Source organism: Rhinoderma darwinii, chromosome 3 (genome assembly GCF_050947455.1).
Source record: "Rhinoderma darwinii isolate aRhiDar2 chromosome 3, aRhiDar2.hap1, whole genome shotgun sequence".
NCBI classification, from domain to species: Eukaryota; Metazoa; Chordata; class Amphibia; order Anura; family Rhinodermatidae; genus Rhinoderma; species Rhinoderma darwinii.
Window position 1 is genome coordinate 157597975 of NC_134689.1, and position 15955 is coordinate 157613929.

Genomic DNA, 15955 nt, shown 5'->3' on the forward strand with positions numbered 1-15955 from the left:
ACACCAACATTTAGAGAAAATTTTTAAAAATTAGCATTTTTCTAAATTTAAATGTATCTGCTTGTAAGACAGATAGTAATACTGCACAAAATAATTACTAGTTCACATATCGCATATGTCTACTTTAGGTTTGCATCGTTTTTTTGAACATTCTTTTATTTTTATAGGATTAGAACTTTAGCGGCAGGGACCAGTTCAGTTCTAAAGTGACTGTGGGCTTTATATATTAGGAAGTCCCCATAAATTACCCCATTTTAAAAACAGCACCCCTCAAAGTATTAAAAACCGCTTTTAGGCTGGGTTCACACGACCTATTTTCACACGTAAACGAGGCGTATTATGCCTCGTTTTACGTCTGAAAATAGGGCTACAATACGTCGGCAAACATCTGCCCATTCATTTGAATGGGTTTGCCGACGTACTGTGCAGACGACCTGTCATTTACGCGTCGTCGTTTGACAGCTGTCAAACGACGACGCGTAAATGGACCGCCTCGGCAAAGAGGTGCAGGGCACTTCTTTGCCACGTAATTTGAGCTGTTCTTCATTGAACTTAATGAAGCACAGCTCAAGATTTACGAGCGTCTCAGACGGCTCGCAAAATGCGAGGAGGAGCATTTACGTGTGAAACGAGGCAGCTGTTAACAGTCTGTCTTTTCACACGTAAATGCCTCTCATCGTGTGAACATACCCTTAGAAAGTTTATTAAACCTTTAGGTTCTTCACAGGAATTACAGCAAAGTGGAGGTGAAATTTACAAATTTCATTTTTTTTTGTTGCAGAAAATCGGTTTTAATCCATTTTTTTTTCTGTGACACAGAAGGTTTTACGAGAGAGGGCCGTGAAAATGAAAATCTAAATATTTATTTTTTTCCAGTAAAGTGTAGGTTTAGCTCATTTTTTTTTCATTTCCACAAGAACTAAAGCAGAAAAAGCCCCCCCAACATTTTGTAGAGCAGTTTCTCCTGAGTAAAAGAATACGCCACATGTTGTCATAAACGGCTGATTGGACACACGGCAGGGCTCAGAATGGATGGAGCGCCATTTGACTTTTGGAGCTCAAATTTAGCTTCAATGGTTTGCGGAGGCCATGTTGCATTTGCAAAGCCCCTGAGGGGACAAAACCGTTGAAACCCCCCAAAAGTGACCCCATTTAGGAAACTACACCCCTCAAGAAATGTATCTAAGGGTATAGTGAGCATTTTGACCCCACAGGTTTTTTGCAGAAATTATTGGAAGTAGGCCGTGAAAATGAAAATCTAGATTTATTTTTTTATGTATGTTTAGCTAATTTTTTTTCATTTCCACAAGGACTAAAGGAGAAAAAGCACCACAACATTTGTAGAACAGTTTCTCCTGAGTACAACAGTCCCCACGTATGGTCAGTATCGGCTGTTTGGACACACGGCAGGGCTCGGAAGTGAAGAAGTGCTATTTGGCATTTAGATTTTGCTGGTTTGTGGAGGCCATGTCGTCTTGTACTTCAGTATTGCCTGATCTGTGGCTTCTTTACCAGCCCCATATGTAGCACAAGGCCCCATAATTTGAGCATCTCTGCTGCATCTATAGGGGTTCACTTGAAGGGTCTAGCATATGACAACGTGGGGTTCTAGGCAATAAATTGCTGGGCATATAAATTGGTCTGGGCCAACATTGAATTGACCAAATCCTCACTGAAAAAAATAAATCTGTTTCTGTGAGGCCTTCAGTCTCAAAATTAGTTCCTGGGCTGCCTATGAATTCAGGGATCTGAAGCTCATAATTCTCAGGGGGGGGGGGGGGGTTCTACACGGGATCACTTATATGGGGGTGTTGCCTCAGCTAATGTTCTGGGCCGCCTTTGCGGGGGTTCCTCATCACCGGATAGTCCTAGACCGCACCAATCCCCACCGTACCACTGTGGCGATAGGTTATAGCCGCAAAAAGCCGCAATTGGCCGGTCTGAACTGACCGACCAATCGCAGCGATCGCCGATGCTATGGGGGCGGGGGCGCACCACCCCCCTGGGCCATGTGCAAAGATGGCCTGCTGTCATCCTTACTCTGTCACCGTGTCTTTAGACACGGTGACCACTTAACACAATTCAACGTATGGGTACGTTGGATCGTTAAGTACCTAATGACAACAATGTACCCATACGTCTGATGTCGTTAAGGGATTAATGTGTAGTTCCACCCCTGGAACCACTCTAACAAATATTTTTGGTTATTGGATTGTGAGAAATTGTAAAGATTTTACCAAAATCAATTTAGCATGCAGCAATTTTAGTAATAGTGGAGAAGAGCAATGAGAACGTAAAAATGACCATGGCTGCTCTTCAGGCACTGCACTACAACCCAACACATTGAGATAGCACGTCTTCTCCATTCACAGAATACAGGCTACTGCAAACAGTGCCTGCCTTCGTACTACTGATAGTGCTGGGAGAGCAGCCATAGGGAATTTGACTTAGGGCGGATTTACACGAACGTGATTTGCATCAGTGCAGCCCGCGTGGTTTTCACGCGGCTCGCGCAGACCAATACAAGTCTATGGGGCAGTGCAGACTGTCCGTGAGTCTTGCGCAGCGGGAGTCCGCTGCGTAAAACTCGCGACATGTTCTGTATTTTGGCGTATTTTGCGCATCACGCACCCATTGAAGTCAATGGGTGCGTGAAAATCACGCATGCCCCACGGAAGCACTTCCGTGGGACAAGCGTTATTCGTGCAACAGCAGTAAAAGAATGAATGTAAACAGAAGAGCAGCACGTGCTTTTTTGTTTACAAACATCCAAACGGAGTGTCATAATTATGGCGGCTGCGCGAAAAGCACGCAGCCGCGCATCCATATGAACATGACACACGAAGCTGTCACGCTGCTGCCACGCGTGCAAAACGCGTTTTTTGCGCGCGCAAAACGCTCACGTTCGTGTAAATCCGCCCTTACTCATTTCTGCTATCCTCTGTTACCCAAACTGTTCCAGAGTGTTAAGTGTTGTTATGGTAATAGAGGTATATTGCAGAATTAATTGCAGCTTAAATTAACCCTTGAGATGCAATTCTCTCTTTAATTAAGTGCATAACCCCTTAATGACCGGGCCTGAAAAGACCTTAATGACCAAGCCAGATTTGTTAAATCTGGTATGCCTGACTTTATCAGAGAATAACTCTGCGAAAGTTTTCAATATCCAAGTAATTCTGACATTGTTTTTTCGTCACATGTTGTACTTTATTTTAGTGGTAAAAGTAGACTGATACGATTTGCGGAAATGAATGAAAAAATAGAAAAATTGAAGACATTTTGTAAAAATTATAATTTTTCCCTATTTTTAACTACAATATGTCACATATGTACATACATACTGTACAATTTTTTTTAATTAAATATATATTTCCATCGCTTTACTCTATTTTGGCAGCACTTTTGAAAAAAAAAATATTTTTTGGAGCAATTTAGAAGACTTACAAGTTTAGTAATGATTTTATAAATTTTGGAATACATTTTGTTTTCCTGCACCAAGCCAGGTTTTCAGAGGCTCATAGGTGTCAGAATGGTGGAAACTCCCACAAGTGACACCATTTTGAAAACTACACCCCTTAAGGTATTTATTAAGGGGTGTTGTAAGTATTTTGACCCCACAGTTTTTTTTGTAAGAATTCATGCAAAGCAGGCGTAAAAAAATATAATTTCACTTTTTTCATAAAAGTATCACTTTGAAGACCGATTTCTTTGTAAAGCGACCATGAGAATGAAGAAATGCACCCCAAAATCTATCACCCTGTTTCTCCTGTTTTCAAAAATGCCCACATTGTGACCCTAATGCGTTGCCTGGACACACGGCAGGGCCCGAAAGGAAGGGAGCAACCGGAGGCATTCAGGTCTCATATTTTGCTTGAAAGTGTTTTAGGCCCCACTGTACATTTGGAGAGGTTTTGAACTACCAGAACGATAGAAACTCCCCATAAACGACCCCATTTAGAAAACTAGACCCCTTAAGGTATTTATCTAGGGCTGTAGTGAGTATTTTGACTCCACAGTTTTTTGCTAAATTGAATGCATAGCAGGTGAAATAAAAAAACAAAACACTTTTTATATAAAAGTATCACTTCGAAGACCGATTTCTTTGTAAAGCGACCATGAGAATAAAGAAACACCCCTCAAAATCTATCACCCTGTTTCTCCTGTTTTCAAAAATGCCCCCATTGTGACCCTAATGCGTTGCCTGGACACACGGCAGGGCCCGAAAGGGATGTAGCACCCGAAGACTTTCAGGACACACATTTTGCTTGAAAATGTTTCAGGTCCCATTACACATTTATAGAGGCACTGAGCTGCCAAAAAGATAGAAACTCCCCATAAATGACCCCATTTTGAAAACTAGACCGCTTAAGGTATTCATCTAGGTGTGTACTAAGTATTTTGACCCCACAGTTTTCGCAGGAATTAATGCAAAGCAGGGGGAAAGAAAATTTTATTTCACTTTTTTTCACAAATGTGTCATTTTAAGGTCAGATTTCTTGTACAGAGGACATGAGAATAAGTAAATGCACCAGAAAATGTATCACCCTGTTTCTCCTGTGTTCAAAAATATCCCCATTGTGGCCCTAATGTGTTTCCTGGACACACGGCAGGACCCAAAAGGAAGGGAGCACCCGGAGGCTTTCAGGACACACATTTTGCTTTGAAAATGGGAGGATTCTACTTTTCTAGATTGAGAAATAGATGTCCCTAACAGTTTCTACACCCTATGACTATGTCGTGCTAAGAAAGCAGCTGTCCTGAAATCATGTCAGTCCATAGACATTATGTATATCAACCCGCTCTGATATATAGTAAGTTAGAGTGGGAAAATTTATTAAACTGTTGGCGGAAAAAGGCAATCTATCCCAAAAAAAGGAGGAAGAATGTATCCAGCTATGTGGAAAACTAGAGCATGTTCACAGGATGAAAGAAAATTTGTAGGGCTGTAATGACTTTATTATTCAAAGTGACTGGTCATACAACGTCTCTTTAGCTCCATCAATACCTATATAAGGGACGAATGTGCCAAGTGACGCGGTACACCATAACAAGCCCCTGCCCGGCAAGGTAGGAACCGCCATGTAAACAAAACAACCAATCACCTGTAGAATATATAAAGGGGCAGTGTCCCACACCGTATGTATAGATACAGTAAAGGACCACTACTCCCCAAATTAATGTCGCTATTTCTAGAAGTATTGTCGGGTGTAAGAGGTCCACCAAAAACCCGAACAAAACTGTAATAAAGCCCATAGTGTATTGATAAGGACAAAACAGGGACTTATGCATAGACCAGGGTTGGAAGGACAAGCGGAACAATAATATCGTGACTCACTTCGCTGTCCTCGTTTGCTGCAGACCCGACACCGTTTTTGGGGTATTTTTGGTTAGATGTTGAAGGGATGGGGTGTAAAAAATGTTTTTCAACAAGTCGGTGTACATCCTCTGACTAATGGACTACTCTCTGGCCTGCAGATTGAAATAGGAGATCTTCAATCACTTTCTCCTGAAATTCAAAGAATGTCGCCCTGCCCGCTGATTTTTTGTACAGGACAAATGCGTTCTGCATCGCAACCTGAATTTGTTATAGCCGATGACACACACAGGCTTTTGTCTATCTGCAGAGGCCCCACGTTCTCTAATAGTTGCTGTTGCACTTGAATGGACAGTGCTGATCATGTAGACGTCCTTGCAGTCACAAAATTTTAAAGCCAGCATCTTCTCAATTTGAAAAGTGCATGACTCCCCCTTTCGTCGTTTTTTATCCACAAGTTGACGTGGGAAACCTTTGCGATTCCTGCGTATTGTGCCACAGGCTCCGGTGTTGGCACAATGAAGGGCGCTAAACAATGGCACACTGGTATAAAAACTGTCCGTGTATACATGATACCCCTTGTGTAGGAAAGGGCCAATTAAATCCCACACAATCTTACCAGTGGTACCAATATTTGGAGGGCACCCTGGTGGATTAAATTCACTGTCTTTACCCTCGTAGATCTTAAATGCACATGTGTAGCCAGTAGTGCTTTCACATAACTTGTAGATCTTTATCCCGTATTTTGCACTTTTTGAGGGTATGAATTGACGGAATGAGAGACGCCCTTTGAAATTTGTGGGATTCCACAACCTGGCATTAGGTGACGAAGGCTTATTGGCAATGTACTGCCTGGCATACAAATTTGTTTCCTGCACAAAATGTTCCAAAACTTGGTCCGTAATAAAAATATTAAAATAATTTAGTGGTGAAAAATTACTGACATTGGGACTTATGCCAGGAGTAGCAATAAAGTCATTTATGGTGGGAGAAAATAAACTTGTGGGTTCCCACACTAAATCGGTTTGGTGGGTTCCCACACTAAATCGGTTTGGTGGGGTTGTGCAATTTCAGGGGCTGCACTTTGAACGGACGTTGTGGCAACTGCGCCGTCTCCCATATCACTGGTGCTGGGTCTCATATCCATAGAATCCATTGAAGCAACACTTTCGCTGTCGCTTTCAAGTAAGGCTGGGTTCACACGACCTATTTTCAGACGTAAACGGGGCGTATTGTGCCTCGTTTTACGTCTGAAAATAGGGCTACAATACGTCGGCAAACATCTGCCCATTCATTTGAATGGGTTTGCCGACGTACTGTGCAGACAACCTGTCATTTACGCGTCGTCGTTTGACAGCTGTCAAACGACGACGCGTAAAAATACAGCCTCGTCAAAAGAAGGACACTTGTTTGGACGTTTTTGGATCCGTTTTCTCATAGACTCCAATGAAAACAGCTCCAAAAACGGACGTAAAAAACGCAGCGAAAACCGTGAGTTGCTCAAAAAACGTCTGAAAATCAGGGTCTGTTTTCCCTTGAAAACAGCTCTGTATTTTCAGACGTTTTTGGTCACTACGTGTGCACATACCCTAAAAGCTCAACTTCAGATGCAGAATCTGTATCTGAGCATAGCATCTGATAGGCTTCCTCAACGCTGTATCTTCTGGCAGCCATAATGATAATACAGTCTAAACCGCAAATAATAAATGGAACTAGCGGTTTCAATTTTTTTTTTATCAACTAATCAACTAAGAACACTAAAAGAATGAAACTTTATTTTTTTTTTTCTTTTATTGTTTTTTTTAAGTTTTTTTTTTTTTTTTCAAACCTAAACCTAAACCCTACGCCTAACACAAACCGTAAACCCAAGCCCAGAACAGCACCCTACGCCGTCTAAGGCCCCATGCACACGAACGTGTTTTTGCGGCCGCAATTCTCCCGAAAATCCACGGGAGAATTGCGGCCCCATTCTTTTCTATGGGGCCATGCACACGACCGTAGTTTTTGCGGTCCTTGCACGGCCCGGGAGCCCGGACCGCAGAAGGCCCGGGAGCCCGGACCGCAGAAAGAACGGGCATGTCTTATTACGGCCCTGTTCTGCGGTCCGGGCTCATTAAAAACAATGGTGGCGGCCATGTGCATATCCCGCGATTTGCGGGCGGCCTGCGGCTGACAGTCCGCAGCCGTCCGACCCGAAAATCACGGGCGTGCACACGGCTACGGTCGTGTGCATGAGGCCTAACAGCGTACACGCCGTCTAACAGCGTACCCTAAAAAGAAAGTAGTTTATAGTACGATTCTTAGTATATACAGTAAATATATTTATATATATATATATATATATATGTATATACTATATACTATAAAATACTGAAAAAAAATGTTTTGTTTTTTTTTAATAAACTGTGTGTGAGGAACAAGTGATTTTGTGTGGGGAGACTGACACACTTGTATCTGTTTCTCTCCACAGCTAGAACAGTGAGGAGAAACAGATACATGTTTTTACTTTTATTTTACAGTAGTGATCACTATGATTGGATCTCATAGTGATCACAAAAGATCAGGAACCAATAATATTGGCTCCTGATCACTGCTCTAAGAACAGAGCTGCTAGCAACAGCTCGTTCTTAGAGCAGGAGCTGTCATTTAGACACTCCCGGCGGCTCTGTACGCAGTAACAGCATGTGACCGCTGTGATTGGCTGTCACAGCGGTCACATGCTGTTACGACGAAATCGGCAGGTCCTGATGGCTGCACTAAGAACCGGACCTCTTACTTACAGCCGGTTTTTAGTGCAGATTTCACCAGGGTGCCGTTAAACCCCCTCTACTACAGCGACGCCAAAAGGCGTCGCTGTAGACGGAGTACCTGCACCACCTGACGTCAAAAGACGATGGGCGGTCGTTAAGGGGTTAATTTAGCTGTATTTTAAGGTTTTTTGTTTTTTAAAGCTGTGATCATTTTGTAAATCGCTCTTAGGCTAGATTCACACGACTAAGAACAACAGTTTTTCACGTCCGAGGCACCCGTGCGGGACCCGTTTTCACGGATCCCCATAGACTTGATTCTATTGGGGATCCGTGAAAACTGAAGAAAATTGGACAGGTTCTATTTTTCAACTGACAATTCACACGGTTCGTTAAAACGGGCGTGTGAACGGCCCATTGAAATACATGTGTCCATGTGACGGCCGTTGTTTTAACAGTATGTTTATGGTCCCTGGAAACTCCGCTAGGACGAGTGCCGTTTCATTTCACAAAGTAATACTAGCTAAGTACTTCTGGTGGCTATAGAGTTCTTTTTGCACTTAAGTGTATAATTTAACCCGTTAGTGACCGGCCCATAGTATTTTTACGTCGGTCACTAACGGGCCTTATTCCGATGCCATGGACTTTTTACGTTGCGGCATCGGAATAAGTAAACAGAGCAGGGAGCTGTCAAATCTCCCTGCTCTCAGCTGCCAGAGGAAGCTGAGGGCTGGGAGCGTCCCTGCTCTGCCGGGTGAGATCGATATTAGTATCGATCTCACCCGTTTAACCCCTCAGATGCGGTGCTCAATAGCGAGCACCGCATCTGAGTGGTTTTGGAGAGAGGGAGGGAGCTCCCTCTCTCTCCCACCGACACCCGGCGATAAGATAGCCGAGTGTCTATGTCTCCCATGGCAGCCAGGGGCCTAATAAAGGCCCCCAGGTCTGCCTGTAGCGAATGCCTGCTAGGTCATGCCGCAGGCACCTAGCAGATGCCTGTCCGTTTTAAACGGACAGGCAGTAATACACTGCAATACAAAAGTATTGCAGTGTATTATAATAGCGATCGGAGGATCGCATAGTGAAGTCCCCTAGTGGGACTAGTAAAAAAAAAGTTTAATAAAGTTAATTAAAAAAAAAATTAAAAACCCACTTTTTCCCCTTACAAACTGCTTTACTATTAAAAAAACAAAATAAAGTTACACGTACTTGGTATCGCCGCGTTCGTAACGACCCCGACTATAAAGCTATTCTATTACTTAACCCGCACGGTGAACGCCGTGAATAAGTCAATAAAAAGCGACGGAAAAATTGCTGTTTTCTGTGAATCCTGACTTTAAAAAAATGTGATTAAAAAGTGATCAAAAAGTCGCATCTACTCCAAAATGGTACCAATCAAAACTACAAGTCTTCCCGCAAAAAAAAAGCCCTCCTACAACTGCATCGGCGAAAAAATAAAAACGTTACGGCTCTTCAAATATGGAGACACAAAAACAAATAATTTGGGGAAAAAAAGCGTTTTTTCTGTGTAAAAGTAGTAAAACATACAAAAACGATACAAATTTGGTATCGTTGCAATCGTAACAACCCGCTGAATAAATTTATTGTGTTATTTATAGCACACGGTAAACGGTGTAGATTTAGGACGTAAAAAAGAGTGGCGAAATTTCAGATTTTTTACTATCCCCCCCCCCCCCAAAAGTTAATAAAAGTTAATCAATAAATAATATGTACCTCAAAATGGTGCTATTAAAAATACAACTTGTCCCGCAAAAAACAAGACCTTATACAGCTATGTCGACGCAAAAATAAAAAAGTTATAGTTCTTGGAATGCGATGATGGAAAAACGTAAAAAATAGCCTGGTCATTAAGGTCTAAAATAGGCTGGTCATTAAGGGGTTAAACAGGATTTCCAAACGTTGCTAGGAAATTATTGACATGCCCTCAAATCTTAAAAGGGTTGCCTTCTTTGTTGGAATGGTCTCTCTATGAGAAACTGATCACGGGTTGTTCTGTTGCTGGGACCCCCTGCAATCAGCTGCAATACATGGAATCTGTCAGCAAGTGTTCAATTCTCTGCAGTGCCACATAGGGAAAATTATGGAGTACACCGTTCTCATTGAAATCAATTGGTTGTCTGTATAATGCCTCTTTATAGCCACTTTCTACTCTAAAAGAGTGTGGTCCACTATTTAGGACCCTCATGTACTAGACAAACAGACAACTCAAAAGTGCTTCTTCAGTAATGCCATTGAAAATATGCAATATACTTTGTTTAGTATTGATGTTAATACTTTTATATTGTACATAATAAATAAATAAATAATATATATATATATATATATATATATATATATATATATATATATATACACACACACAGAACTGTTTGACTTGACTCCGTTAACTCAATTGCTAATCTGTCCAACATTATCTTTCAGGCCAGAAGATGTCCTGCTGAAACGAAACCACGATGAGAATGTTCTCCTGCACTGTTTCTTGTGGCCACTAGTCACCTTCATGGTGGGCGTACTGATTGTGGTTCTCACCATTTGCGCAAGAAGTCTGGCTGTAAAGGCAGAGGCCATACAGAAAAGAAAATGTTCATAGAATTTAAAAGATGGAAGCTTCAGTTCAAACCAAAACCCCAAATACCTATAGTCCTCTTGTTGCCTCTTCATCACTATTTTTCTGAACTTGATAATTGATGATACGCAGAACGTGGAATATTTTCTCAGACTTCTTCTAGATTACTGCTCCCTGTGGGAAGAATGCCCAGAAAGGCTGAGGACAGAGGCAAATATACAAGTAGAAAAGTAATGACTCATACTTGACCAAGAGTAAAGTGAAGCAGTCCAAACGTTTCATTTCACCTTTGCGATAAAATATTTTTTATTTGATATGTAAAATATCAAAAGATTTCAGTTTATTTTGTATCATGTACTTCTGAAATATTAAAGTGTGTTTTTTTTTTTATGTCCTAGCACTGAATTTTTATAGAATTTATTTATTTAAATTTTTTTCCCCCTCTTTGCGTTTCATTTGCTTTTAGAGGTCAAAGACGACTACACAATTTATGTCTTTACAAATATCTCTTGTCCTTGTAGTGACAATTATTCAGGCATATTTGTCTATACTGTATACTTTATATTTAGAAAAATATACAATACATTTCACTTTATGATTAGCCAATTAAATACATACCGAAGTTCCAATTATTCTTGTTTATAATCATTTTTTTTATTTTTTATTCCGATATCATTGTTTTTTTGTTTTTTTGTACTGTATTACGCTGCAGATATGCTGGAGGAAAAAACACGCAGCAAATCCTCACGTAATACGCATCGTAATGTGCATTTGGCCTTATAGGACGCCAACAGGGTGAGACCAATCAAAACAAGGAATCCACAAAGGCTGGACTCAAGAGAACATGGACAATAGATTCATCAGTGGAGCTGTCCAACAGCCCAAGTTACACTATATGGACAAAAGTATTTGGACGCACCTCTTAATCATTAAATTCAGGTATTTCATTCAGTCCCATTGCCACAGGTGTATAAAGTCAAGGCCCTAGCCATGCAGTCTGCCTTATTAAACCGTGAAAGAATGGGTCGTTCTAAAGAGCTCACTGAATTCATGCATGGTACTGTATTAGGATGCCACCATTACAACAAGGTATATTGAAAAAATGAACCAAAAAAATAGCGCTGCTAACATCCAGGAAAGGTCATAAAGTTATAATAGTTAGGGCTTTTAATATGCAGACTATGCGTTTCAAAGCCGAACAGGCGTCTTCATCAGGTCAAGTACAAAAAGGAGCCAAAAACACTAGCTTATATAATGATTGACAGCATAATCAGGAACACATTGAATCGGAAAGACCGCCAAACACCGTTCAAATGGACAGCTGTGACGTAATGACAAGTCAAAATTATAATAAACACTGCTAAAATACGAAATTCATTATAAAAGCATTGAGAACACAGCAAAAAATAATAAGTAAATACAGAATGCAACATAGTGAGAATATCAAGCAATTATAAAATTAAATGAATAAAACGATATATGTGAAATATCAGATGTGCGGAGAATGCCATCCAAAACTATGATCTATCGGTCTATAAGAAAATATCTAATTAAAATCCATTGGATATATATATATATATATATATATGTGTTACAGCAGATGAGATGGAATATAGATTATGTATAATGAAGGGAAATTACTTCCCGTTCGTTGCAGGCATTTTTCTCAGGCAGCTACGGGATACACAGGCAAACGCCCAGCTGAGCGCCCCTAGCGTCATAGCAACACCAATCGGATGCAAACAGAACTACGGTGGCCGACGAGGGGCAATACGTATCTGTATTAATATATGTATCTTTATGGGCACTGCCCAATGTGCATTTAGGGTTACATTTATCTACTATTTCTTCCTACCAAAAGCATTTGCAAATGTTATCTAGTTTTGGTGCAAAATTACCTACTCCTTACTACTATTCTTTCTATTCTATCACCTTCACACTGGCCATGATACACACTTTGCCCTCTGCTACATCTACCCCATGATACTTACCGTGGTTCTGATGTCGTTCCGACTGTAGCAATGTTGCGGGCACGCTAAAAATCTATTTTATGCATTACCCCTCGTCGGCCACCGTAGTTCTGCTTGCACCCGATTGGTGTTGCTATGGCGCCAAGGACGCCCAGCTGAGCGTCTGCCTGTGTATCCCGTAGCCGTCTGAGAAAAATGCATGCAACTAATGGGAAGTAAGTAATTTCCCTCCATACATAATCTATATTCTATCTCATCTGCTGTAACATATATATATCCAATGGATTTTAATTAGATATTTTCTTATAGACCGATAGATCATAATTTTGGATGCCATTCTCCGCACATCTGATATTTCACATATATCGTTTTATTCATTTAATTTTATAATTGCTGGATTTTCTCACTGTTGCATTCTGTATTTACTTATTATTTTTTGCTGTGTTCTCAATTCTTTTATAATGCATTTCGTATTTTAGCTGTGTTTATTATAATTTTGACTTGTCATTACGTCACAGCTGTCCATTTGAACTGTGTTTGGCGGTCTGTACGTTTCAATGTGTTCCTGATTATGCTGTCATTAATTAGCACCTATAATACCCTTTGGGCATAAGTATAACCGCAAGACATAATCCAAATACAGAAAACCTATATATGTCACACATACACATACACATACCGTGTGACAAATAAATCTTAGACCTGTATTTAGTCCAAAAATATTTATTTTATTATTCCATAAATATGGATACCCCCAGAACCCACATAAATATACATACAAATATTAAAACATACTTCAAAAAGAAACTGAGATCATCAGAAAATTACCACCATAGCATGTAAGTATAGTGATGTATGGTATACAGCAGGTAAGGCAGAAATGCACAGAGAGAGCATATAATATAATAGAGATTTTCCTCTAGCACAATCCAACTTCAATACAGTCTATAAGGTCATATTTAAAGTATAGCACTAACACATTTTAGTGGTGAACGTAAATTAGTCTCCATTACCTGTGGCTGGTATGATGGCTATCGGTGATCTCAGAGAGGAACACCTCGACGCGCCTTTCGCACCCTTCGTCAGGAGAAGATGTTAGTGTGCCGGAATTAGGTTTAAATAGGGATCCTGTAGACTGGTGACCAATAGCGCATAGCTATTCATAAAACCAGCCCATGTGTGTCTTCCGCGTCAGGAGCGTTGGTGCAGTGGCAGTTTTCTCCATCATCTGCACTTCCACTGACCACTTCCGGCACAGCTTGTAGACTGTCAATCCAACGCATGCTCACATCACCCTATTTGTCAAAACCTAGTTTCATTGCAACCTCCGAATCTGATGTACAAGGTATTCGGAGAGCTAGTCCAAAAATAATTTATAATGATTTCGGTATCTACCAACAGCCATCAGTCCACGTTACAATGGAGTTATGAAGAGTATCTCTATGACATAATTGTATTAAAAATATCACACACTGAATTTGCTAAACAAACACTGCAAATATCATATGATCAAACATACAAAGGTGTACCACATCACTATACTATTCAGTATGCACCCATGGTGGAAGTACGGGTAGGGAAGACCACCACCAATGCCCAACACCGGCGGTGGAAATTCCCCACAACGTTGCTCACAGTACTCTACACCACTGCGTAACACATTCTAAATGCATGGATATGAATACACACACTTTTAAGTGTGTGTGGGGTCAGAGTGTGATTGGCGAAGATCACCACCCACTGAACCCGTGAGCGGTGACGATTCACCGAGCACACCCCGACCTGGATAATACATAATTGTACCTGTAAATATCCATACAGACGAGGGCATGTAGAGTCATCGATAATGTGTAGTAAAAAATGAAAAAATAAGAAAATAAAAATGAAAAATAAAAATATAAAGTTCATAATTTATGAGTAAGTGATGGCGTGACCATATATCCAAAAAATGTAAGCATATATAACAATTACACCTCCTACCAGGGAGCAAAATAATAGTGCCAGTCCTAAAAGAAAACTAGAAGATATGAAGAGAGTGGAATTAGCCACACTCCCCATAATAGTGATACTATACATCAGTGAGGGTATGTTCACACGGCCTATTTTGGGCCATAAACAGCTGAAAAATCAGATGGAGCGTTTTTCGCTGCGTTTTTTACGCGTAAAAAACCGGCTGCGAAAAAGAAGTGCAGGACACTTCTTGGGGCGTTTTTGGAGCCGTTTTCCATAGACACTATTGAAAAAAGCTCCAAAAACGGCCGTAAAAACACAGCGAAAATCACGAGTGGCACAAAAAAATTTCTGAAAATCAGGAGCTGTTTTCTCTTGAAAACAGCTCCGTATTTTGAGAGGTTGACTCTGTGTGTGAACATACCCTAACCGTCCCTCAGTCCCCGGATCTATAATCCAAACTGGTCCGAGAAGCGAAGGACAGGCACACAAAAACTATATATAAACCACAAGAAATAAGCAAATAAATAAAATGTAATAAGTCCATACTGATAATAAATAATAAAAATGATTATATATAATAAATATAATCATAGTGATAATATAGCAAAAGCATTTATTCATTACTGTGTCAAAAAAACACATAAATAGGGGTGAACCATCCTGTTTCACCAATACATGTGAAGAGAACCCCAAAACCCACCACATTACTCTCAATTGCTTGAGTAAATATCATTGATATATTATACATCTTTACAGGTTCATCTCATGAGTTCTCCTCACTGCGTTGATCCTCCACCGTTCACATAAATTCATTCGATATCTCAAAACTAGAATTGATCAGGGGTATACATCCAATTCCATACACTACCAATATGAAAAAATATATAGAAAATTATTAAAAATAAAAAGTGTAAATATATTTACCGATAGGATGCAAAGCTCAGACTCATTCAGCCCCTTTGGTGACATAGTATCTAATGTCACAATCCACTTAAGTTCTCTACGTAATAATTGTCTAAATACATCTCTTTTTCCCTCATAGCCTATCGATGCCTTTAAGGGTATGTTCACACGCACTGTTTTCAGACGTAATTCGGGCATTTTACGCCTCAAATTAAGCCTGAAAAAACACCACTAATACGCCTACAAACATCTGCCCATTGCTTGCAATGGGTTTCACGGTGTTCTGTTCCCACGAGGTGTAATTTTACGCGTCGCTGTCAAAGTACGGCGTGTAAAAAGACGCCCGCGAAAAAGAAGTGCATGTCACTTCTTGGGACGTTTTTGGAGCTGTTTTTCATTGACTCCATTGAAAAACAGCTCCAATAACGTCCATAAAATACACAGTGAAAAACGCGAGTTGCTACAAAAACGTCTGAAAATC

The 15955-nt window shown here is 40.5% G+C and overlaps 1 protein-coding gene across 1 annotated transcript in view; it reads left to right on the forward strand.

Annotated features, from left to right (window-relative positions):
- Positions 1 to 11038, forward strand: part of KCNMB4 (potassium calcium-activated channel subfamily M regulatory beta subunit 4) — a 98605-nt gene extending 87567 nt beyond the window's left edge. The window contains exon 3 of the mRNA XM_075856950.1: positions 10504 to 11038. Coding sequence (XP_075713065.1) covers positions 10504 to 10672 — 169 coding nt within the window. The 3' untranslated portion in view covers positions 10673 to 11038. The remainder of the gene's footprint in view (positions 1 to 10503) is intronic.
- Positions 11039 to 15955: the final 4917 nt, after the last annotated feature.